This window comes from the organism of the source record quoted next, unplaced genomic scaffold, assembly GCF_019419815.1.
Source record: "Pyrus x bretschneideri cultivar Hongxiangsu unplaced genomic scaffold, Pyrus_bretschneideri_v1 Contig64, whole genome shotgun sequence".
In the NCBI taxonomy this organism is placed as follows: domain Eukaryota; kingdom Viridiplantae; phylum Streptophyta; class Magnoliopsida; order Rosales; family Rosaceae; genus Pyrus; species Pyrus x bretschneideri.
The window spans coordinates 1,423,751-1,448,334 of NW_025999803.1; the positions used below are offsets into that span (position 1 = coordinate 1,423,751).

A 24,584-nucleotide genomic window follows, 5' to 3' on the forward strand; every position below is an offset into this window, starting at 1 on the left:
ACGTACGAGCCTAACATCTCTCACATACGCCAATAGCGTAGTTTATGAACCAATAATGCCTCCACTATGTATCAAAATGGGTCATCAGAGAAGAATAAGAATTTGTCAGTTATGATTCGGCTTCCATTATTTGCTACTTAGAGCCCTTGAAAGGTGATCTGCTTACTGCATGTTTTGCAGATTATACTTCGATCATACAGTTTTTCTATCATTAGGAGCAGTTAAGAATGTTAACGATCTTGAAAAATGCTGCGAATTGTCATGGATTAATCCCACAATGTCTCTTTTAGGTCCCCGCACTGCACAGCTTGAAATTAAAGTGCCATGTATTTTAGATCTACAGAATGTTGCTTAAAGCATGCTCGATGCTTAGTGAAAGTGACAAGCTCAAATATACAAGATGCAAACGCACCAGCAAGGATAGATGTATCGCACATACATCGAAATATTGCCCCTATAGGACTGTTGGGTGCACCCACTGTGTAGCCCGATACATTGTTGGCTAGCCAATTATGCGCTCTCATCCTGAAGCTTGACAGACTTGTTGGTTCAAAAGATTCATAGCCCTAGAAGAGGAAGCCCACGACACAACCTAGTGAAATAAATTTTAATCCTACCATCACTAACTTAACCATTTAAACACACGAGGTTATTCTAGGTTATGGAATTGTCCTTGATGAGACAAATCTACCTCCCGAGAATTGTGAGATTTCGGTCCATTATGTTAGCTTGGACGAGATTTCCAATCAGAATAGGATGATAGTAAACGATCATTTGCATACATAGTGATCACTGATATCATACTGAACAATAACATTGAATTGTGTTCCATGATGAATGTCAACGTAGAACTGATTGGTTAAACTAGCAACAAACAATCCAAGTTAAACTTGATTCACTTGCAAAACGCAAGGTGCTTAAGGCATGTGAAGCCCGTTGGGTACAAGTGAGTTTTCGTAAGGAAGCGTAATGAAAAGAATGAGATAGAGCGATATAAGATATGCCTCGTGGCGCGAGGTTTCTCTCAACACATTGAGATTGACTGAGAGGTGACATATTCTCCGGTAATGGACGTTACAACATTCTACTATTTTAGTCCAAGACGCATTTTCCTGTAATAGACGTTATACCGTATTCCCCCAGTAATGAACGACTTTAGAATTTTATGCAAATACTCTCGTAACAAAATTAGATTAAACTAGAGGGATATAGTTGATCTAATCTAACTAATTCTCATTCCTTACGTGAAGGCCTCCCCACTATTCCCAATAATTGTCTGAAATTGAAGAGAAGGGGCGGGCTTGTTAAACTAAATTCTATAAGGCCCAAAAATTGGTCGAGTGGGCATATCAAAACCAAGATCGACTCAAATAGTCGTCGGAGTTATATTGGCAAACCGAATTCCTGTCTCCGCTCCGCGAGAAAGAGAAAGAAAAAGGAGAGATTTTGTTTTGATTGTTTCGATTGACACATTTCAGTACCTGCAACCTCCGATCTTTGCCCTAACGGTCTGATTTTAGGGTTTTTCTCCCACCAGCTTCACAGCCCCCCAATTCGTCGCCATGACTGAGGTACCCTCCTCCGCTTTCAACTCTTTTTTACTTTTAATTTTGAAAAGCACTTGTAAAAAAAGCAGCTTTTCTTGATGTTATTCCTAATTTTGAGTGCTTAATTGGATAATTCGTACGAGTGTATCCATATGGGGATTGAAGAGCAATATTCATGAATAATAAGCAAAACCCAATTACCGAAGTAACAAGATAATAACTCAGCTGCTTCTTATTCTTGCCATTGTTACAGTTATGCTGTATTGGGATCCATTTGGTGCTAATAGTTAGTAATCTGTGTCGCTAATTCTGTGATCCCGGCACGTTTATTGGGATTTGGGAACGAAAGAATGTGATTTTAACTTCGTTTTGATATTTCAAGTAATTTAATTACTACTTCTTTATGTCCAATGGTTCCGATAGGCGAAAACTTGTTTTATTTCAGAAGCATAGTGATATACTGGTAATGGAGTTTCTGAATTATACTGAAATCTATAATACTCGGAGAGGAATCTTCTTCTCTTTAAAATTTTTGATACAGTTCGATTTCGTTTATTAGCTTACCTTGTTAATTTTTCCCTTTCTCTGTTTGCAGTATTGGGTTAGCCAGGGTAACAAGTGGTGTGACTTCTGCAAAATCTACATCTCGCACAATCCTTCCAGCGTCAGAAATCATGAACTTGGTCAACGACACAAGGATAATGTTGCAAAGAAGCTTGCTGATATGCGAAAAGAAAAAGCTGCAAAGGAGAAGGAAGAAAAGGAAGCAGAGCGCGCCCTTCTGCAAATCGAAGCAGTGAGTATCAAAAGGTTATTTCGAAGTTAGCAGTAGTTAATATATATATATGAATACATCTATTTGGATAATGGAAGTTCATTTTATAATGGCAATTCTTTGATGGTAGTGCATCTCCCCTTTAATACTATGCTTCATTCCTATTCTTGTTCTCATCGATACTGCCATTTTATTAGCAGCCCGCGAGCAGCTGTTATCAATTCAAAAATTATTATGTTTTCAAATGACATTCGAATGGCAAACCAGAATTTGTGAAAAAAGTTGAGCACAACTATTTCCCCAACTCCTTTGTCTTATGATTTATGATTTATTTTTTTATTTTTTTTTAAAAAAAATAGCTTTTGTGGAAGACAAAGTCTTCTTTCTATGGGACACTGACCTGAGAAAATTTTCTTTATGCTGATTTTTTGGTCCTGAACATTTACAGAAAGCTAAGCGCAGCTATCAAAAGGATGTGGCAAACTTAAAGGAGGCTAGAGATTCTCGTGCATTCGAAGTTGATGATGATGATCTAGAGAGTAAGTACTGTAAGTTTGTATTCCAGGGTTGTTGCAATGTTATGGCTGCACTATTCTTGCAAGCTATGGAATAAAGCCGGCATATCACACCTCAATCACTTTGGAGAACCTCCATCATTATTTTTGACAATCGTGATGCATCATTTTTCCTATCTTTGTACTTGTATGGAGTCAAATCTAGTTCACCTTGGCCATATGATTTATAGTCCAAGAGTACCATGTATGTTGGAATAGGACTGTTGGATAACTGAACACCTTGCTTAAAGCTCAACTACTTTTTTTGTTAAGAATACAACAATCGGGCTGCATGTATAAAATCTATTTCTCAACAAACTAAGCTTGCGAAACTACTCTGAGGTATTTTACTGAAGAAAGCACTCTACAAGGGAGGAAAAAAGGAAAGAGGAAGGCATGGTTCATTAGATGCTAGTGATATTATACATACATACATACATACATACATATATATATATATATATATATATCAATGTTTTAATAGGCGAAGGTGAAGTGAAGGCCTTTCATGGATAGCTTGGCTTTGGTGATAGCCTTGAGGCGTGAGGCTATAGCCTCACGGTTTCTAAAATTATTATAATACTTTACATATATCAATATTTTACAAGCATGCCAAGCAATCAAAATCTGACTGCTACTGCTACTGCTACTGCTACTAGTATTATTATTATGATGATCGTCATCGTCATCAGTATCGTCGTCGTCATCATCACCATCATCATCATCATCATCATCATCATCATCATCATTATGATATAGGCTTTTTATTTAAAAAAAATAAAAAATAAAAAATTCAAACTCCTAGGTCACTTGAGGTGATAGCCTAGGTGTTTAGGCTGGTCTATAGCCCACTCGAACCGGCCAGGACTCAGGAGAGGAAGACATTAAGCTAGTAAGTTATGCAAATTGCCTAGAATGAACTAGACATGTTAGGTGAATTGTGTTTTTAGGTTGATTCTTGCCATAGTTGTCCGGTTTGATAGTTGGCCAATAATTGGTGAACAGAACAGAGTCTTTCAAAATTTAAATTCCCTTAGAAGCATCTCTTTAGGGTGGTTCGTGAATATTATTTGTTCCTAAATGGGCCCCTTAATGCGATTTGAAGAAGCATGCCTTAAGCTTTGTTGATAAAAATTTCTTATTTCAACTTGTTTATTAAAACCGATTCACTTTGATTGGTGACAAAATAGCAGTATAACAGCACGTCTGGTTATATTAACTGATTCACTTTTATTGGTGACAGAATGGCAGTATAACAGCACATCTGGTTATTACTACAATCAAAGTAATGGTTTTTACTATGATCCAAATTCGGGCTTCTACTATTCTGATTCTATAGGTATTGACACATTGCACTTATATTCTAATTATTGTGTTAGCTTACCATCCTTTTAGAATATGTGTTGTAGTTGATATATTTCGATCAAAAAATACAACAGGCAAGTGGGTAACACAGGAAGAGGCATATGCGAACCCACAGTTCTTATCCAATGCTGGATATAAAGAAACCATTTTGAAAAAGCCAGTGTCAGCCTCAAGTGCAGGATCAGCTACAGAAAACAAAGGTGCTGATAAAACTCAAAATGGGCCTCCACCTGGGCCAGTAGTTTCATCCTCTATAAATCCCAAGAGATCTGTTAAAGGTGCTGCTTCCTCCGTTGCTGTTGGAAAGAGAAAGAGAGATGAGAAGCCAAGGGCTGTATCCGCTGAAGAAGCAGCTGCACTTAAAGCAAGGGAAGCTGCAAGAAAGAGAGTTCAAGAGAGAGAGAAACCATTGCTTGGCCTTTACCGGCCACAATAATTTGGCTGCTCTAGCAAGTTCATATTCTTAAGGACCTTCACTCAAAAGGTATGCTTTAAGTTTTTCTTTTCCTTTTCTATTATTTTAGTTTACATTCTTGCATCTAAGTTTGCTACTGGGCGTACTGGCTTAAATGGTTGATTTATTGAACTAAATCTTCTCCCATCTCTTTTGTTTGTCCCCTGCATGTTCTGATTTTTGTGATGGAAGGCTGTCAAAATTAGGGGACTGTTGATGTATTCCAGTTATTCTGTTATTTGGTTTCATCAGTATTTTTTAAGGTGTTTCTATGCAGCCGTCAGTGCCCAAGTGTTCAAAACTAATTCACGTTTTATCAGCTGAACATCCTTTGGGGGTTTTCCTCTCTCGCTGCTGTTAGATTTTCAGTTTTGATATTGACACTTTTGGGATTGATTGTACGAACTAGGAACATTATATGTTTTTGGATTGAGCATTTTGCTTGAACTTTTTATACATACGTATACATAAATATAATATCATTAGGATCACTCTTTTGGTCAATCATCCAAGAGGACCAAGACACCCAATTTCTCCTCTTCCTATGGTAAATTCCCATCACATTGCTACCGTTTAGCTTTAGAAAAGATTGGCATATAATGCCTTATGGGAAGTACAATTGATATCTTTAGTTTGTTTGGATTGAGTGCAAAAGTTCCACCAATTATCAGGAACCTTTTAGTTCTAAAGGCGAGGAATGTGAAAGAGTAACTAATGAAATGGCTAAGGTGTTATTATAAGTGGATGTAGAAAGGGATGAGTCTGACAAACAATTGGGCACGCATCTCATAATTGGATCTGCAGATATTTTTCCGGTTTGAGGGTATTGATAGATACAGAGTTTCGATTTGGAGCATAGAGCCACTGCACACATGTTTGGGGATGTGGATTTCTTTAACGAATAGCGACTTTCACTCTCCCATTTTGTCCATTTGCAGTCCTCCCTTTGTTTTTATGTTTTGATTCTCCTTTCTTCAACATCTTTTTTCAATCTCTTAATATTGAAACACCACGTGAAGTGGTATGACATACTGCAGAACTTAAACATGGAATTTTTTTTTTCTTCCCAATTATTGTTTTAAGAAAGCAAACTAGTTGATGGATTTCATTTAATATATCTTGTTATGCTGATGCATGTTACTGGAATTATTTTGCAGAATTCACGAAGAATATATTAACGCAACTTTGCATTTTAGCAATGGCTGCTAATATGACGTTCCGCATTAAATTTCAATTGATAAGAGATTCTTGGTGGCATTGCCAATTGGGTAAGTAGCCGTACCTGATATTTTAAGTTGTACAATCTGTTGTGACCTTATTGATCGATGGGTTTTGTCACGAAAGATGTGAATTATTAGGTTCTTCAAAATGATGGATATGCAACTGCTGGACAATTAGGGTGAAAGTAATCTCATATCACTAGTGCTTTACATTTTATTTCACTTCCAACCCCCTCTTTCCCCAAAACTTATGACAGATAAAATTCTAGTAACATTTTTCAATGGGGAACATTGTCGTGTTCAACGTTACCAGATGTTACAAGACCGAAGAATTGGTGAGGTGACATCGGCTTGCAGGTGTGTGTTGTAGCTAAAATGTTAGTTTTCGTTAAGCGCTTGTATACATTTTTGGATTTAGGAACATTTGTTGAGAGTCTGGAAATAAATTTGTAACTTCAAGCATGACAAATGGATGCTGTTTGTCTTTTACGAGTTCTTAAACAACATTCAAATATTTGGGATTTAAATAACAAGATGTCTTAGCATTATTTGGAGCAACTCTACCCATTTTAGGAGCGCGAGGGCAAGAGCAATGAAATTGGCCTTACTATTCACTCTAAATAGTTATTGCATTTGTGCAAGTGCACTCGTTTGGGAAGGAGGGCGGGCAAAGGCGATTACTATTCACATATACTTTTTTTCCTTTTTTACTCTATTTTTTTCTTGGCCTTTATCCTCCATATGTCAATGTTGAGTTGTGTGGAGAATGAAGAATAAATAATGAGTTGTGTGGAGAATGAAGAGTATAGTTGGGTATTTATTAAAAAAAAAAAAAAAACGTATTTTATCATAATTTTTTGGCATTTTTTTAGTTATTATTTTTATTTTTATCGTTAGAGTAATCTTGGCTTTTGATTTTCAAAATTATTATTGTTGGATGCCCTTGATCTCGCCATGTGAAAGTTGAAAAAAGTTGCAATTTTTCTTACCGTTGAAAATCCAATGATCCAAACGAACTGTTGGAAATCCAACGGATGGGCTTGCATGGAAAAAGAGTTGTTCGACTGTGTGTTGTACCCCGTGGGTGGGCCCCTTTGTCTCATGACGTCAACGTTGATGTCCACCAATCGAAGGGGCGAAAGCCCGTGCTTCAATTGGAAGGGTAAGCATCCACCCTCCATTTTGTTGCACCGGTGGACCACTTTTTAGGGATCAAGGGAAATTCGACCTAGTTGGGCAACCGGTGGAGATGCTCGTAGCTTAACCATTTTAATTGGAAATTCCCACAAGTGCTTTTGTTAGGTGATATTGTACACCACATCTATCTAAATTTCAAGAAAGGGAGAAAATACACTGCTCTAAATCAATTTGGTTGTGCCTTGCTTAATAGGATTTAAACTCAGTTAAACTATAGTCCACCTTAATGTCACTTGAGCTACAACTCAAGCACGGCGCGTCGGAATTTCAAGTCGATAACCCTGACGACGGGTCGAGTTTTTGAGTCAACAACCTATGCCAAAGCGACTACTTTCTGCCTTTGTCCTTGCTAATAATCATTGCAGAAATGTGAACGTGGACAATTCCTTTTGGTTGAACATATCAATTCTCTGTCGATCCAGTAACCTCCTCTCACATCCAAAATATAAATACTTAAAACCTTATAATCAACCCTCTTGGGGAGCTGCGTTGCACATATTTCTCAATCATATGCTTGCTTTTGACAAACTCGATGCATACAAAACGAAGCAAAATTGGGCTTTGGGTTGAAGATGGCTGTCCTATCGATCAGGACAATTCATCGCCTACGTATAAAGAGAGAATTACGGTTACAACTTACAACTACCACTTTGCCGCTTGCATGTGTTTGTTATATTTTCTTCTTTTCTCTGTGTCTAATCAGATCATTGACTTGGGTTGCCATTGTGACTAGCAGAAAGGTCTTCGTTTCCGGCTTGAATAGGACGACTTTGAAGTCAAATGAGGTTGGTCTGAATTCTGAAATCGCTCGGAGGTCCACTGCGATACTGCACGTTTAACTGTTAGACTTTCCAACAACATGTGGTGCTTCTTGTTCACACGTTGTCAGATCAAACGTTGGTTTGCGTTTGCTCACGAGGCACTGCTCCGTTTTAATGTGTCTATACATAATTATATACAACATGTTTTCTTCGTTTGAAAGTATGATTATATACAATCGGTAATATTTACAACAAATTTTCTCCATCTTAGGGCATCAACTTGTCTCTGTATAAAAACTCTTACATATTGATAAAATCATGATTGTATACAATTGGCAATAGCTAAGGACAAATTTTCCCCATTGCAGGGCATCAACTTGTCTGTGTATAAGGATTCATACACACAGACAGAATCGACAACAGCTTGGACTGTAAAGCCAATCACAATGATAAGTTCAATCGCTCAACATTTGTGTTTGATATTTATTTCATTTCCAAGAAATGCTTTTTGCAAGTTAATATGGCTGGTTGTGTTTGTAAATTCATGTTTAGAGTATGTAAATGATTTGTTCTACACTTGAGTTTCACATGAAGTGGTATACAATGTGCACATTAATGATATAAAATTATTAATCATGACTTGTCACATCATATGATATAACAATGAAATTTCTTTTCCATGTAATGTAAATTTGAAAAAAGAAAGAAAGAAAGATCAAACTAGAGAAAACTCCAACCCCATGTAGGTGGGAAGTCCTTCAACCCTAGCATATAGTGTTCGTCCTTGCAGGTTGCCAATGGAATTTCTAGTTGATGTTCAGATGATCCATTTCCCTACTGCATTAACATATAATCATCATTTTCAAAACCTAGCTAGTAAAAAGTTGAACTTGCGTTACAAATAGTAATAGAACTAACCTTAAATCTCCATTACTGAAACTTATTTTCAGGCAAATACTTGTTCACTTTTCGAATTTAGTTTTAAAAAATTGTCATTAGCACTTTAATTATATTATGCTCGCTTATTTTTTTTTTTTAACAAACGATATTATCTACACTAAAAAGGAGGGAGTGGGCTTAGCCTCACAATGGGCTAGTAATAATGTCGTTCGAATTCGTCTTTGGCGAGAATCGAACTTAAGACCTCTCACTTATAATTGAAAAGGAATACCACTAGACCGTAGTACTAATTGGTGTATGCTAGCTTATTTTAGCCTCGATGTTGACAGTATGAATTTTATAATGGGGAAACAAGACATTGCATGTGCTTATAAGTAGTTAGACTGCTCTTCATATAGTCAATTGATTTTATAGTGAACCCTCAACTTTGTTCAAGTATCAAAGAAAGTTGGCTCGAGTATGATGAAGTCAAAAGCCATACATGCTTCACATCATCTGAAATTTGTCTATGTGTTAGTCTTAAAAACCAAATGTTAGAAACTGTGTTGATAATATGAATTTCATATTGAGATAAAAAGAGATCTTGCATGTGTATTTTTCATATTACTAATTGTTGGAACCAAATTTTTGCACCTCTGTGAGTGGTGGCTGAGCACAAATCCGAGCAACCTGCAAAACAGTGAAACAACTGTGAGCAAGCCAAGGTTTGGGGTGGGATGTGCTGGCCAAAGGCTTTCCAACAGTCAAGCTAGTGAATGATTTTAGACTTAAGCAACGGGCTTGAGAATTGAAGTATTTAGATTGTATTACCCCAAGTGAACCCTAGATGAGTTTATTTATACCATGGGATAGAGACCTTTTTAGGATAGAATCCTCATTCTAAGCTGAGAGAATCCTAGATGATATCTAGAAGTAAATATTTCATCCTCGTAGGAGTTATGATTACTTGTGGCGCACGCCAGTTCCTAGCTTGTAGAAACTCTAAAACTTATAAGATCTGATTATGTCCACATCCGGATCAAATCACGTGTCTTGCAAAATAAGCATGGTCATCTAGCGGAGTTACTAGGACTCCACCTATTGCCTTAGAGTAGAGTGAGGGTGGCACTGCTACTCCGTTTGATGCAGCTTTGCCCAGAGCTGGTGAATTCATGACCGAACTTCTGAGGTAATTGCATTTGGGCCAGCCTTACTCCGACTTTGAAAATTATGGTCCCACAATTGGCCTTAACTATCCGTCTCAGAGGCAACCTGTTCCCTTTGAGGATGGTTTGTTATCCAAGGACCACGCACTTCAGAGTAAGCTGGAATACATACCTTTTGGTCTTCAATTTCTAGAAAACTTGTTTGGCTTGTTAAAGGGAGGTAGTAGAGTTGTTCCCGATTTCTGTCATGCATTCATCTAAATCCAACCGTCATAATGCTGCACACCTCTGTTTTGAGTGCACTTATCTATAAAATAAAATTAAAAAAAAAAAACAAAAAAAAAAAAACACGTATCTCATTGATTGCCCTTGATTCTCATTTTACGCTGATCTAGTTTGACTACTCTTTATCTTCAACGGTGAGATCATTTCCTGGTTTGCCTTTAAATAGCTTTCTCAAGTCATATTTTTCTTCATTCCTTCCTCATTTGTTCTATGATGTTTGTTTTGCCTTTTATTAACCTTTGTCTTCTTCTTGGTTCTTTGTTGAAGAAAACTTCAATCCCAAAAAATCATGTTACCCACAGTAAATCCCTATGTGTTCTCATAAATGTTTCCTTGCTTCCTGCAACTTGCTTTATAATATTCCACACTTCTTGCAACTCGTTCTATAACATTCATCCCTTCTTAGCACTCTTCATGTGGGCTTCAGGCCGGGAAGGGTAGTTAGGATCTGCAAGAAGTGTGAAGATCCCCTAAAGGGTTTTTCGTCATTATTTTCTTCCTCATCTGATGCTTATTGATGGTTACGGTGATGGCCCTTCGTTCAAATACTCACTCATGTGGCTTGAGTGTTTGAAATCAGATCATAATACCCTATCACCAACCTTCTCCTTTGCAAGACACCTTATGTAGAATTTGCACCAGTGTCCGATATTTTCGAGGTGATGGAATGTTTTTGTGACTTTTTGCCTCTGTTTCTTTCCATTCTTCTACTTGTGGATGACAACGCTGACGCATCTCTATAAGAATACTTGCCCTCAATGTAGTGTCGTGTTCGGAATGCAGCAAGGTGGGCGTAGCATGCTACTGGCTTAACGATGGTATTCTCTCTAGGAATACTGATTCCAATCCAACACGTCGTTCTGTCTCTAAATTTTCTCTTTTATTAAAGGTGAGGGCTTGTCTCCCCTAAATTGTTGTACTAGTTTAATCTCTTTTGTAACCGTGATAATAATCATTCATTTATGTGAGAATCTTCCTATCTCGTATATCTTTTGGCATAAATAATATCCAATCCGATAAATGTTTCCAAAGTAAACGAACTTTGAGAAATAAAATAAGCAACGGAGCAAAATGCCAATAAGTTTGTGGGCCTGGGATGGGGTTTTAAGAAACGCCCCTCGGTAATGTTGGCTCTGAAAACACTACCTCCCAAACTTTGCATACATGAAGGATTTTCATCGCAATATCCGGAGTACCACCCTACTCCGGTACTAGGAATTGAACATTAAACCCATGAGCAATCCTGCACTCCAAGCTTTGTTTTACATTTATTGGACATGTGATGACTATGCTTACATCTGAAATATCCTGCAAGAGATAAGTTAGCAAAATCTTTTACACCTTTCCCATGTTTTTTGGGGTTATGAATTTCAATAATTGCAACGTAGTAAGGGATTTTCCCTCCTGGATTGGATTATGCGTCCTTTCCAGTGAATCTTAAGCGAAAGTTCTTTGGAAACATGGTCGTCGGCATGTAGGTCGGAAACACTGTTTGAATCTTTTGTTAGACCTTATGCGTCAGACCTAAGCATTTCCTATCGGGCTGACACACCTGAACCTAGAATGTCCAATTGGACTCTGAATCGAATTATGCTGGCCGACACCAGGAAGGTGACAAAGCCATTAAGTGCGGTGAAGTAAAAAAAAATATGAATAAATTTTAACCTAAAAGTGACTAAATAGAAGGATGCGCATGTGAGCGAGATTGAACCCATTTCGCATGTGATGTCAGAGTATAAGTAAAGTACAGTAAAGTTAAACAATTATACCATTGGAAGTAGTCTCCTATATCACCATTTGCTAGAAATCCTCGTCAACACAAGAGCTCTGCCAATAAAACCTAGAAGGGCAAAAAACAAGGGTGAGTAGGCCTGAAAATAAAGTTTTGTAAAACCTTTTTGAAAATGTATGACCCCTCGCCATAAAACAAGTATAGTTTCCAAATATATATACTACATATAGTATAAAAACACTTACTGTAATCAACAATATTTCAATAATACGATAAATCACAATATTTTGCATATAACATCCAGTAATCACTATATCTTGCATAAACGAACTGTGAACACGAAAGTTCCTTGAAACACAAGAAACAAGAATAACGTGTACAAAATAATATTTTGTGTTTAATGATTTTGGGGTTACGATCTCTCTCAAATTGGGTCCTCTGATTCTATCTTCGTAGGGTGTAGGTTTGTGGATGAGTTGTTGATCCAAAGGGCCGTCGGGGCTTGATCTAAGGATGAACAGTTGATGAACGGATGAACACTTTCTTCAAGGGCCGTCGGGGCTTGATCTTGAATAATGGTTGTGTGGATTTCTTCAAGGGCTTTTGGGCTTGATCTTGAAGGTTGATGGATGAGCGGATCTTCAAGGGCCGTTGGGGCTTAATCTTGAACGATTGGATGTATAGGTTTGTTGAGATCGTTGATCCAAAGGGCCGTTGGGGCTTGAGCTTAGGATGAACGGATGAACACTTTCTTCAAGGGCCGTCGGGGCTTGATCTTGAAAGAGGATTTAACGAAGAACGAAGAGAGCTTTCTTGATCCTTCGGAATTCTTGGGAATTTGGATGGTTGGAAGCTTTGGAGTTTCAAAGCTTCAAGGATTTGGGGAATTCCTCTTCTAATTTTGGGAGTAGAGAAATGTATTTGTGAATTCCTTGATGCTTGATACCTTGATGGAGAAGCCTATTTATAGGCTTTGAGAATGAATCACCACCACAAAATATTTTTTTCCTTTCCAAGCACCATTGCCTAATTTTCCCACTTAATGCAATATTGAAATTGAAGTGGTGTAACTTATGGCCTAATTTCCCACTTAATACCATTTTAAACTTGAAGTGGTGTAACTTATGGCCTAATTTCCCACTTAATACCATTTTAAACTTGAAGTGGTGTAACTTATGGCCTAATTTCCCACTTAACACCATTTTAAACTTGAAATGTGTATGCTTTGTCATTGCCCAAATGAGAAAAACTTGCTTTGATCCGTAATGGATTGAAGTGTGCTTGCCTTGTCATTGCCCAACATGAGAAGAAAAACTTGTTTTGATCCTCAATGGATTGAATGTACTTGCCTTGTCATTGCCCAAAATGAGAAGAAAAACTTGTTTAATCCTTCAAGGGTATTTCTTCCTATTTTGTTGAGTCACACGCCATGTGTACAATTTGTACAACATGTGGCGTATGCCATGTATGCCTTGACACGTCAAAACTTTAATGCATTGGTGAACATTTGTTTTACTGAAATTTCGATGTCTACAAATGCCCCCACTTCAAGGCGCGTCGTAGACATGTGCTTGACACGTGTAGAAGATGCGTTTTGAAGTCCCTTAATGTAGATGTCAACCCAAGGGCCGTCGAGGCTTGATCTTGAATTGGGCTGGAAATTTCTTCAAGGGCCATTGAGGCTTGATCTTGAGTTCGACTAGAAGATTTTCTGGTTTCCTCCAATCGTTGATTTTCCACAGGCTTAGTCTTGAACTGGGCTGGAGGATTCTTTTGGTCTCCCTTGAAGGCCTGAACTTACTCCTTTTATCTGGAGTTGAATTTGATTCAAGGGTGGAGAACACTTGATTTCGAATCGGGCTTGTGATTTCTTCAAGGGCCATCGAGGCTTGATCTTGAATTGGGTTTGAGGATTCTTTTGGTCTCCCCCGAAGGTCTGAACTTACTCCTTTTATCTGGAGTTGAATTTGATTCAAGGGTGGAGAACACTTGATTTTGAATCGGGCTTGTGATTTCTTCAAGGGCCATCGAGGCTTGATCTTGAATTGGGCTGGAGGATTCTTTTGGTCTCCCCCGAAGGTCTAAACTTACTCCTTTTATCTGGAGTTGAATTTGATTCAAGGGTGGAGAACACTTGATTTCGAATCGGGCTTGTGATTTCTTCAAGGGCCATCGAGGCTTGATCTTGAATTGGGCTGGAGGATTCTTTTGGTCTCCCCCGAAGGTCTGAACTTACTCCTTTTATCTGGAGTTGAATTTGATTCAAGGGTGGAGAACACTTGATTTCGAATCGGGCTTGTGATTTCTTCAAGGGCCATCGAGGCTTGATCTTGAATTGGGCTGAAGGATTCTTTTGGTCTCCCCCGAAAGTCTGAACTTACTCCTTTTATCTGGAGTTGAATTTGATTCAAGGGTGGAGAACACTTGATTTTGAATCGGACTTGTGATTTCTTCAAGGGCCATCGAGGCTTGATCTTGAATTGGGTGTAGGATTCTTTTGGTCTCCTCCACTCGTTGATTTTCCTTTGTGCTACTCTTGAACTGGGTAGCAGGATTCTTTTGGTCTCCCCCAAAGGTCTGAGCTTACTCCTTTTATCTGTTTCTTTGTTCAATCTCTCCAATTCGTATTGAAGAGGGTTAAAGGATAGCTCAGCATATGCAGTTGTTGCTTGTCTCCACATGCTTCGATGTATCATTTTCACTTGCCTTACTTGCTCCCTTTGCAGAAGTGGTATTTCCTTATGCAGGTTTAGCATCTTCTCTTGTAGTATTTGTCCTCTGATACAGGAGTGGAATGCAAACCTTGCATTTGAATGGACTATCACTTCTTGGTGGCAGCGCAAGTTTGAGTGGAGGTTCCGACATATTGCTTTCTCTGTCCTTGTCTTGGCAGGTGAGAACAAGGGCAAAGGAAAAGACAGGGAAAAAGCATGATATGAGATACATTTGCTTTCACCCTTGATGATATGAGATACTTTTGCTTTTGAAGAAGCAGCGAATGAATCAGCACATATATTTGTTGTGCTTGTCTCCACATGCTTCGATTTACCGTTTCCTCCTGCCTCATCTGTATTCCAGGCATCTGGTATCTTCTTTGGGGGTACATCAATAGTTGAAGATGAGTACTTGAGAGCAGGGTTGGGAGTGCGCCCTCAGAGGTGAGGAAGAGTTGGGCATTTTTTTTTTTTTCCAGGTCTGCCTTGCCATAAAAGATGAAGGTTGACATATATAGGGATTTCCCAATAGCAAGTGGTGGTACTGTTCCTTTACCATTGTCGACAACTGTTGGGTAATTGAACAGTAAGATTCACGCGTTCTCAATTTTGTCAGAAATCTTTGACAAAGTTGCCCGTGATTTCTGCAAAGCTGGGGTTGCATATGAAGGGTGATGACAAATCTGGAAGAGCCCAGCTTTTGAAATTCAGAGAGTGATGACTCTTCGATCTTTGAATAAGCGGCCCAGCTTTTGAGGTTCGGAGGGTGTTACCTCTTTGATTTCTGAACAAACGCTTCTTCGATTTTTGAGCAAGTGTCTCTTCGATTTCTGAATGGCAAACAGTAGTGCGGATGCGGCTTTGTCAGAGATCTTTTAACAAAGTTGAACGCGTTTTCTGAAAAGCCGAGAAAGCGTCGCCTAACTTACGCCTTTTATCTGGCTTTTGAGATTTTGAAGAGTGGTGTCTCTTCCATTTTTTGAATCGGTGGTCGTGTCGCCTCTCCTCTTTATAGAGGTATCGATTACCTCCAACATGCACATCTTGAAGGTTGCTCATTCCTGAAAATCATCTCCGGTGTATTTTGTTTTAACAGCCCCTTGAGATTTTTCTCCATCCGACCCTTCTCTTTTAACACCCTTTGAAAAATGGCCAACCCATCTAACATTTGCTTAGATTTGAGTCTCAGCAGTGCGCCGCGTCAGGGTAAGGTATGGTGCCCGTCTTTTTTATCTTCTAATGGCCCTCTTACAGGTGAAGACTCCGTGATGACGGATGCAACAACAGCTACGATAGTAGCTAGGAACCTCCTTACTCCCAAAGATAGTAGGCTGCTTTCAGGACGGTCCGATGAGTTGGCCATTCAAGAGTCCCTCGCTCTCAGTGTTCAGTGTGCGGGCTCTGTGTCCAACATGGGCCAACGCCTGCTTGCTCGATCCCGTCAAGTGGAATCATTGATGGCAGAAGTGGAAAATCTTAAGCAAGAGATCAAACAGCTTAAGTACGAGAATAGAAGTTTGCATGTGCTTGCAAATAACTATTCGACGGGCATGAAGAGGAAGCTTGATGAGCTGCAAGAATCTGAAGGTCGAATTCAAAGTGACCGTCAAAGGCTTGCGACTTATCTCCAGAGGCACCTTTTTCCTGGGTCATCTAGCGTTCCACCCAGTATTGAGGCCTTGAATGCTCTATCTTCAATGCCTCCCGCTCCGATGCCTTCTGCTCCGATGCCTTCTGCTTCGATGCCTTCCGCTTCTAGAGTTTTGCCACGTAGTGGATCTTCACGTGAACAACCTTTGTGAAAGCTTCATCTTTTTTTTTTTTTTTTTTGTACGCACTTGTAATTTCTCGGAGATCAATGAACATGCTTTATTTTATCAGTGTATTGTGCTAAATACAGATAAAACATATACATCACCAAGATGTGTTATTTCCCTTTTTTTATTTTTTATTTTTTTATATTTTTTTATATTTTGATGATGTGACTGTACTTGAAGTTTTGAAGTTTCAAATTGCCTACGTACCCTTGGTTGAGGAGGGATCAAGTCATGACGTAGTTCAAATGAGTGATGGTTTTGATGATGATTTTGCCGTACACAGTTTATGCTCTTGCGGGCCAGGAGCGTGATACATGGAAGACTTGTGCTGCTTGAACTTGTATTTGTCGCAAAGCTCGTCCACGAGTCGGTTGGAGAACTGTTTTCCGTTGTCAGTGATAATGTAGCGAGGCACCCCATATCGGTGGATGATATGCTCCTTGATGAAACGAACAACAGTTTCCTTTTTTACTTCCCTTAAAGGGATGGCTTCAGCCCACTTGGAGAAGTAATCTGTTGCAGTTAGGATGTAAGCTTCCCCTGCAGATGACTTTGGCATAATTGGTCCTACAACGTCCAATCCCCATGCGTCGAACGGCCATGAAGCAACTGTAGGGTGTAATGGTTCAGGCGGTTGATGTATGAAGTTGGCGTGGAATTGACAGGCTTGTCACCTTTTGGCATGTTCCAGGCAGTCCTTCACCATGCTCGGCTAGTAGTAACCCATTCTTTTAAGCCGGAAATGTAGCTTTGGTCCAGACTGATGTGCCCCACACACACCTGAATGTGCTTCTTCCATGGCTAGATTAACTTCTTCCTCACTTAAGCATCTCAGGAGCACTCCTTCAAAAGAGCATCGATAGAGTGTTCCTTTGTAGTAAAGGAAGCGAGGTGCTCGTCGACGTATTTCGGAACGGTGTCTGAGATCATCTGGAAGCTTTCCGTGCTCTAAGTAGTCGATCAACGGCTGTCTCCACTTTTCAGCATCGACTGGAAGTACTGAGATGACATTTGTATCATCTAGTGACATTTCATTAACGAGCGGAATCACCCATCTTTGGAAAACTGGCACGTCTGCAACTTCATCTTTTCCTAGTGTCATACTCGAGGCTAGATTGGCGAGAGCGTCTGCCATTTGATTTTCCTTTCTTGGCACATGTTCCAGTGCCACAGCTTCGAACTTTTGTAGCAGTTGGGTCGCTAGCCGGAAGTATGGGACGAGATCATCTTTCCTCACCTCATATTCAGTTAAGAGTTGATTGATTATGAGCTTGGAATCGCCATATACCTCAAGAGCTGTGATTTCCATGTTGATTGCCATTTGGAGCCCGATGATCAATGCTTGGTACTCAGCAACATTGTTGGAGCATAGCTCATTCAGTTGGAAGGAGTAAGGTAGTATTTGCCTTTGTGGCGACATGAATACTACTCCTGCCCCCGCTCCGTCTGCTCGTGCGGATCCGTCGAAGAACATCGTCCATGTTGGGAAGATGTCGATGTAGAACACCTCCTCGTCAGGCAAGTCGTCTGAGATTTTCCAATCAGCCGGGATTAGATGATCGGCAAGGAGCGTTTGGTGCCGTTTGCAGTTTCAGCTCGTGCAGGCAAGGAGCGTTTGGTGCCGTTTGCAGTTTCAGCTCATGCAGGCAAAGAGCGTTTGGTTGTCACCTTTTAGGCTCGTGCGAACGAAGAGCTTTTGTTGTCACCTTTTAGGCTCGTGTGAACGAGGAGCTTTGGTTATTGTTGTGGATTTGTCAAGCGATCTGGGAGAGGCGTTCCTCGCAATCTTCATAGGAAGGAGCCTTGACCGAGTAATTGAAGAAGTCTTCTGGGAAGAGGTCGCACATTGTGATGGGGATGGACGATCTTTGTGTCGAAATTTCATTATCTCCAACACTTTCACATTGTTCTGGAGGTTGACAAGAGCTGTTTTGCCCCCTTTTCGACTGATAAACTTGTGGACAAGATGGTTGCTGCTTGTCCAATTTCTTCGAAGCGATCTTCGAAAGGCATTCCTCACAATCTTCATAGCAAGGAGCCTTGGTCGAGAAATTGAATAAGTCTTCGAGGAAGAAAAGATCCCGCATGAACGATCTTTGTGTTGAAATTTTCTTATCTTCAACATTTTCACATTGCTTTGGAGGTTGGCGAAAGCTGCTTTCCCTCCTTTCTGATTGGTGCACTTGTGGAGAAGACATATGTTTCTCGTGCAGTTTCTTCGAAGCGACATGAGTCTATCCTTCAATTTCACTTGACTTGGAGCATGCCACCAACAGTCGAGGTGAAGACTTTGAGTCGAAAGAGCCAGAAGTGACATCTTTCTTAGGGATTTCATTTTCAGTGCCTTCCTCTTGGGTTTGTTGGCATGAAGATTTGCCAGTGTGGACGATGATGCGCCTCCTTACCTTCAGTGGTCCTTTTGTGTCGACCTCTAGGATTGCTTGGCGCTTCATCCTTGAAGAAATCAAGCTTCGAACGTCGCCTTTTTCTGCTAACCCATCGAACTTTTCTTCCTTTGGTGTTGTCTTCCTCTTTCCAAAAGGCTTCTCATTATCTTCAAATCTTTCCGAAGCTGATCGTCGCAGAGGAGAGATAGATGTGTTGCTTTGTTTCTTAGGCTTTAACAACCTTTCAAAAACAGAGCTTTGGGATGTTGGCGCGCTAAGCCTCTTGAAGACAGAGGTTCGGCCTTGACTACCAATGCGATTAAGCGCTGAAATTCTGGAGCTTGAATGGCTCATCCTATCGAAGACCGACGTCCGAGGGGCGGGTTTAGGCTCTTTTTGGTCTTGTTCAATGCTCACGCTGATGTGTTGAGCGCTAGCTTTCTTCACTTTGCTTGAAATCTTCACGGGTGCATTTGGTGTGAAGCCAAGTCCGGCTTTGTTGTTGTCAACTCCGTAACCATGCTCCTTCAACTTCTTTTGAGTTTTGGTGAGGTTACGTTCTTTGTCATTGACGGTGTTTGAAACCTTCTTTCCAAGATTTGAAGAGGAAGCAAAGTCATGCCTAGCCTTTGACATGAGTTCGTAGGCATTTGGGTTAAAGCCTTCTTCGGTCTTCTTAGTTGGAAGAGAGCTTGGTTTCATTTTGACGCCATGCTGTGCCTCCAGACGGTTGATGAGTCCGGCGGTTTGCAAGTTTTTCTCCTCTGCAGTCCGTGTGAGCTTTGCGATTGCTTCATTCATCTGAGCTAGCTGCTCCTCGATTGAAGTTACTCCAGTGGTCATGACTTGCATGGTTGTACTGCCGCTCGAATCAGCGTCGGAGAGTAGGGACTCTGAGTATTTCCTCAGGCTTTCCCCTCTTGATGCCCTTAGCGAGGCTAGGGTGATCACAGGCTCGTGCCTCAGGTGCTCTTGTTCCTTTGACAGAGTTAATGCAGGGGCGGAAGCCACGGCAAAAAGAGCTCTTGCCTTACTTCGGGTTATGGTGCCCGAAATATCACCACTTGCGGCGATGATGTTCTTGTTCTTGTTCTTTGCTTTGATTGCAGGAACAGCTTGATCCTTTCTTGATGCCATTTGCGTTTTTCGATGATTTGAGGATAAAGATGAGAGGTAGAGATGTCCCACTGGGCGTGCCAAATTTGTGAACACGAAAGTTCCTTGAAACACAAGAAACAAGAATAACGTGTACAAAATAATATTTTGTGTTTAATGATTTTGGGGTTACGATCTCTCTCAAATTGGGTCCTCTGATTCTATCTTCGTAGGGTGTAGGTTTGTGGATGAGTTGTTGATCCAAAGGGCCGTCGGGGCTTGATCTAAGGATGAACAGTTGATGAACGGATGAACACTTTCTTCAAGGGCCGTCGGGGCTTGATCTTGAATAATGGTTGTGTGGATTTCTTCAAGGGCTTTTGGGCTTGATCTTGAAGGTTGATGGATGAGCGGATCTTCAAGGGCCGTTGGGGCTTAATCTTGAACGATTGGATGTATAGGTTTGTTGAGATCGTTGATCCAAAGGGCCGTTGGGGCTTGAGCTTAGGATGAACGGATGAACACTTTCTTCAAGGGCCGTCGGGGCTTGATCTTGAAAGAGGATTTAACGAAGAACGAAGAGAGCTTTCTTGATCCTTCGGAATTCTTGGGAATTTGGATGGTTGGAAGCTTTGGAGTTTCAAAGCTTCAAGGATTTGGGGAATTCCTCTTCTAATTTTGGGAGTAGAGAAATGTATTTGTGAATTCCTTGATGCTTGATACCTTGATGGAGAAGCCTATTTATAGGCTTTGAGAATGAATCACCACCACAAAATATTTTTTTCCTTTCCAAGCACCATTGCCTAATTTTCCCACTTAATGCAATATTGAAATTGAAGTGGTGTAACTTATGGCCTAATTTCCCACTTAATACCATTTTAAACTTGAAGTGGTGTAACTTATGGCCTAATTTCCCACTTAATACCATTTTAAACTTGAAGTGGTGTAACTTATGGCCTAATTTCCCACTTAACACCATTTTAAACTTGAAATGTGTATGCTTTGTCATTGCCCAAATGAGAAAAACTTGCTTTGATCCGTAATGGATTGAAGTGTGCTTGCCTTGTCATTGCCCAACATGAGAAGAAAAACTTGTTTTGATCCTCAATGGATTGAATGTACTTGCCTTGTCATTGCCCAAAATGAGAAGAAAAACTTGTTTAATCCTTCAAGGGTATTTCTTCCTATTTTGTTGAGTCACACGCCATGTGTACAATTTGTACAACACGTGGCGTATGCCATGTATGCCTTGACACGTCAAAACTTTAATGCATTGGTGAACATTTGTTTTACTGAAATTTCGATGTCTACACGAACATATAATATCGAGTGCTTAACAACATATGTTGACACACGAGCTCATGTAGAGATATTCTAATATGAACATGATTGGGTGCAGTAATGATGTACATTCTAGTACTACAATCATGTGAAGACTGATGTTATGTGCGTCACATACGAGTCCTAGTTGCCTATAGCAATCTAGGACAGGACTGGCACCTACAATGGATCCAAAGTGAGCATATCGATATGATGTGAACATAAACGTGAAGATTAGCCTTGGCTTGGGCGAGTACTAACCCTAGTGTAGCATGCACGATGAGCAATTAACATAAATAGGATCATGCAACGATAAATCGATAATTCTAGTCAACATAACAATATTCATGGCCTTAAATATAATTAAGGTGCCTTAAATATAATTAAGGCATCCCATAATGATACGTATACATGTGCATCTCGTAGAAAGTAGAATAATTGCATAAATTCTGTCAATGCGCTAATGTAGAAAATTCTTTATTAAATATATAAAATGGAAACTAAATAAATATATAATATTTACAAGAAAAGACCCACTCACAGTTATGTCGTCGGGTCGAACTCGCCTTGTTGGCATCGAGGATCCTTGAGACGCGTTTCACCTAGAAACAAAACCATTTATGTAAATGTATAACGTACTAACATAAATTCGCATATTCATACAAAGTATGGCTAATAAAGGACAATCGAATTTCAAAAAACGGATGTTGAATTCGAGTTCAGCGAGTCGAGAAACCTAAGGAAGGACCTCAGGCTCCTCCACGCGTCGCCATAAGGTGGCTGCACTAGCAGTCATGCGCCGTATGGGCTGAGGACAAGGCACCACCCACGTGCACCCACACTACTAATATCAATGTACTTGCAGTTCTCATGAAGGCCTGCAGATTCTAGGTTGTAGCGCCGTTTTTCCGAGCTCATTCCAAGCAACATTTCTCAACCAAGATCAGTGATTTAAAAGCCAAAGTGGAGTTAGGAATGTAGAGAATCAATTTATACCAATTCAAGGGCCAACGAATGCTAGAGACGGCTAGAAAAATGATCTGAAAGTGGCTTATCAGTCATCGAAAAACTGGAGAAATTTTTCCCAGTGTGTTTTTTTGCATTAAATCGTCCCCCCAACCTCATTTTTAAGGTTAAAAACAACATAAGAGCCTCAAAATAAGAAGGATTTGAGTGGAAAGAGTTACTTTGCAGTGCAAGCTTAGAGTTTGGGTTCAAGATCGCGCCTGAGAACTCTTATTTCATCTTTGATCCTTAATGGTTGGTAAAACTAGCTGTGAACAAAATGGTAAGTAAGGGTGGTGATGGTTGTTCACCACGAGAATGATAATGGTTGTGCGATTTTTCCACCATGAAAATGGTGATGGTGGTCACGGTAGTTAGCTCACTACCTTTGTGCATTAAGTGCAGCAAGAAAGCTTAAAAGTGATGATAGAAAAGAGGGGGAAGAGTGATAGAGATGAGAAAGATGAGAGTGTTAGAGAGAGGGGGATCCGAGAGAGTTTAAGAGAAAGTGAGAGATTGAGACAGTGAGAGAAGACACGGGAGTGAGGGGAAGGAGTGGTGTGGACCCGTAAATGTGAATTTACCAAAACGCCCTTCACATTTAGCAATTCGTAAAATTGTCGTTGTAACTCCGAATTCAGTTCCGCTTGCGTCCATGTGTTTGCATCATCGAGTACTCTAAGAATATGTGTATGTGTGTCTTTGGATCAAGCCCGAACAATAATTAATTAGGCACGATGCCTAAATAATTAAATACTAACGTAGGTGGGCTTATTTGCCCACTTGCTTAACAAACCCAACGAATAAGCCATCGGTATTACAGCCTACAACCTACAATACCGAAAACTCAATGTTGTCTCGATAAACAAGTAATAAATTCCCAAGAGTGCAAAATTACCATTTTACCCCTCATCAGGATGTGCATAAATCGTCTGATTTATGCATGTTCACGCTCACGTGTTCGTAAGAACATGTACCACCTAGACATATGTGCAAAGAAACAAAGAGTGATAAGGAATTGAATGTCAATGAAGGATTTCCGTAATTTTCTAAGGTTAGAGAATAAAATAATATTAAATTCGGGACGGGACGTCACACTGACTACTTGGATTAACTTACCAAAGCATTTCTGCGTATTGGAGCTCCATTGGAATAAAATTCCTCTTGGGGATTGCCTAATCTGGATACCCTATTTGAACTTGCTAACACATGGCGTTATAGAGCATACTTGACTTAGTAGGTTGGTCCAAGATAGAAGTAGTTGTACTCGTGGTCAGAGTTCAGAGCCATCCTCAGATGATTTCTGGATTGATATTTCGACTATTCCCTTGAATGGCGTAGAGCCCGGTTTGAAATCATAACCCACAACCTTGTTGGTTGCATAAAATTTTCGAAGTTTGGATGGTGAATTGGACTTTTAGGTCAAGATGCCATGTGTCTATGCATGTAGCCTACCAATCGTTACCGTGCTTATTATAGTTCGAGTCTCCCAAGTTGCTAACCATTCAAGATGGGTTGGGCTAAGGGTAATACCTTTGACAGTTTTACTTTGAACTTTTTTAGACTTGCATTCATGCAAAGTTTTTTCAAAGTTAATGCCCTGTTTGAAATGAGTAGGGTACTCTCTTACATCACAAGAAAAAGAAAAAACAGATATTTAAGACAATAACTTTTCTTTATTCGTGATTCAAAGTAGAATTAGATAGATAAAATGTGTGATTGAATCTGAAAATGATTGCCTATATATCTCCGGGATGGAGAATCAAATCACTGGACAGTTCTATGAAAAAGATGATATGATGTAAGAATTACACCAAGTCTGGGGTAAAAGATTTCTCATACGCTTTAGGCTTGCTGTCAGAGTAAAGTGGTACTCCGATTATCGTAGTGAAAATGTCTAAAAATACTAAGTTTAGGATGTGATGTTTTTTCGAATCAACATTACTTATGGGGGCTTCAATCTCTGCCCCAACCTATATGCTTACTCGTGTTTCACCTCAGTACTCCTTACTTTGAAGTTGGATTACTTTGAAAAGATTGACAGATTAAACTATATTATGCGATTAGGAAGCAAAGGATAAAAAGTTCAAAGTGTTTTACTATAACATGCTTAATGACTTGAATAAAATAAACTTAGTAGTATATTCCTAAGGCATCTAAGGCCTTATAGGAATATAAAGGTGCATACCACCTCGCATCTAGCTCTTTAGCTATGCATTTGGAACTCCGTCGAGGGGTTTATAATATGGTTCAGAATGTCAAAAGATCAAATCCTTGAAGAGAAAAGCAAGTACGACTAGTCGGATTTGAC

General features: G+C 39.8%; 1 protein-coding gene across 2 annotated transcripts; it reads left to right on the forward strand.

The window, feature by feature from the left end:
* Window positions 1-1,260: 1,260 nt before the first annotated feature.
* Window positions 1,261-6,132, forward strand: LOC103947763 (zinc finger protein ZOP1). 2 transcript variants are annotated; one of them, XM_048573222.1, is made up of 6 exons: window positions 1,261-1,571; window positions 2,143-2,343; window positions 2,771-2,861; window positions 4,120-4,215; window positions 4,316-4,725; window positions 4,888-5,186. In XM_048573222.1, exons 1-5 carry the CDS (start codon window positions 1,563-1,565, stop codon window positions 4,675-4,677), a joined length of 759 nt encoding a protein of 252 aa, XP_048429179.1. In that variant the 5' UTR covers window positions 1,261-1,562; the 3' UTR covers window positions 4,678-4,725; window positions 4,888-5,186. The 2 variants fall into 2 exon arrangements, with proteins under 2 accessions (XP_048429179.1, XP_009356986.2); XM_009358711.3 differs by lacking the exon at window positions 4,888-5,186 and adding an exon at window positions 5,853-6,132 and having other exon boundaries at window positions 1,263-1,571.
* The last annotated feature ends 18,452 nt before the right edge of the window (window positions 6,133-24,584 follow it).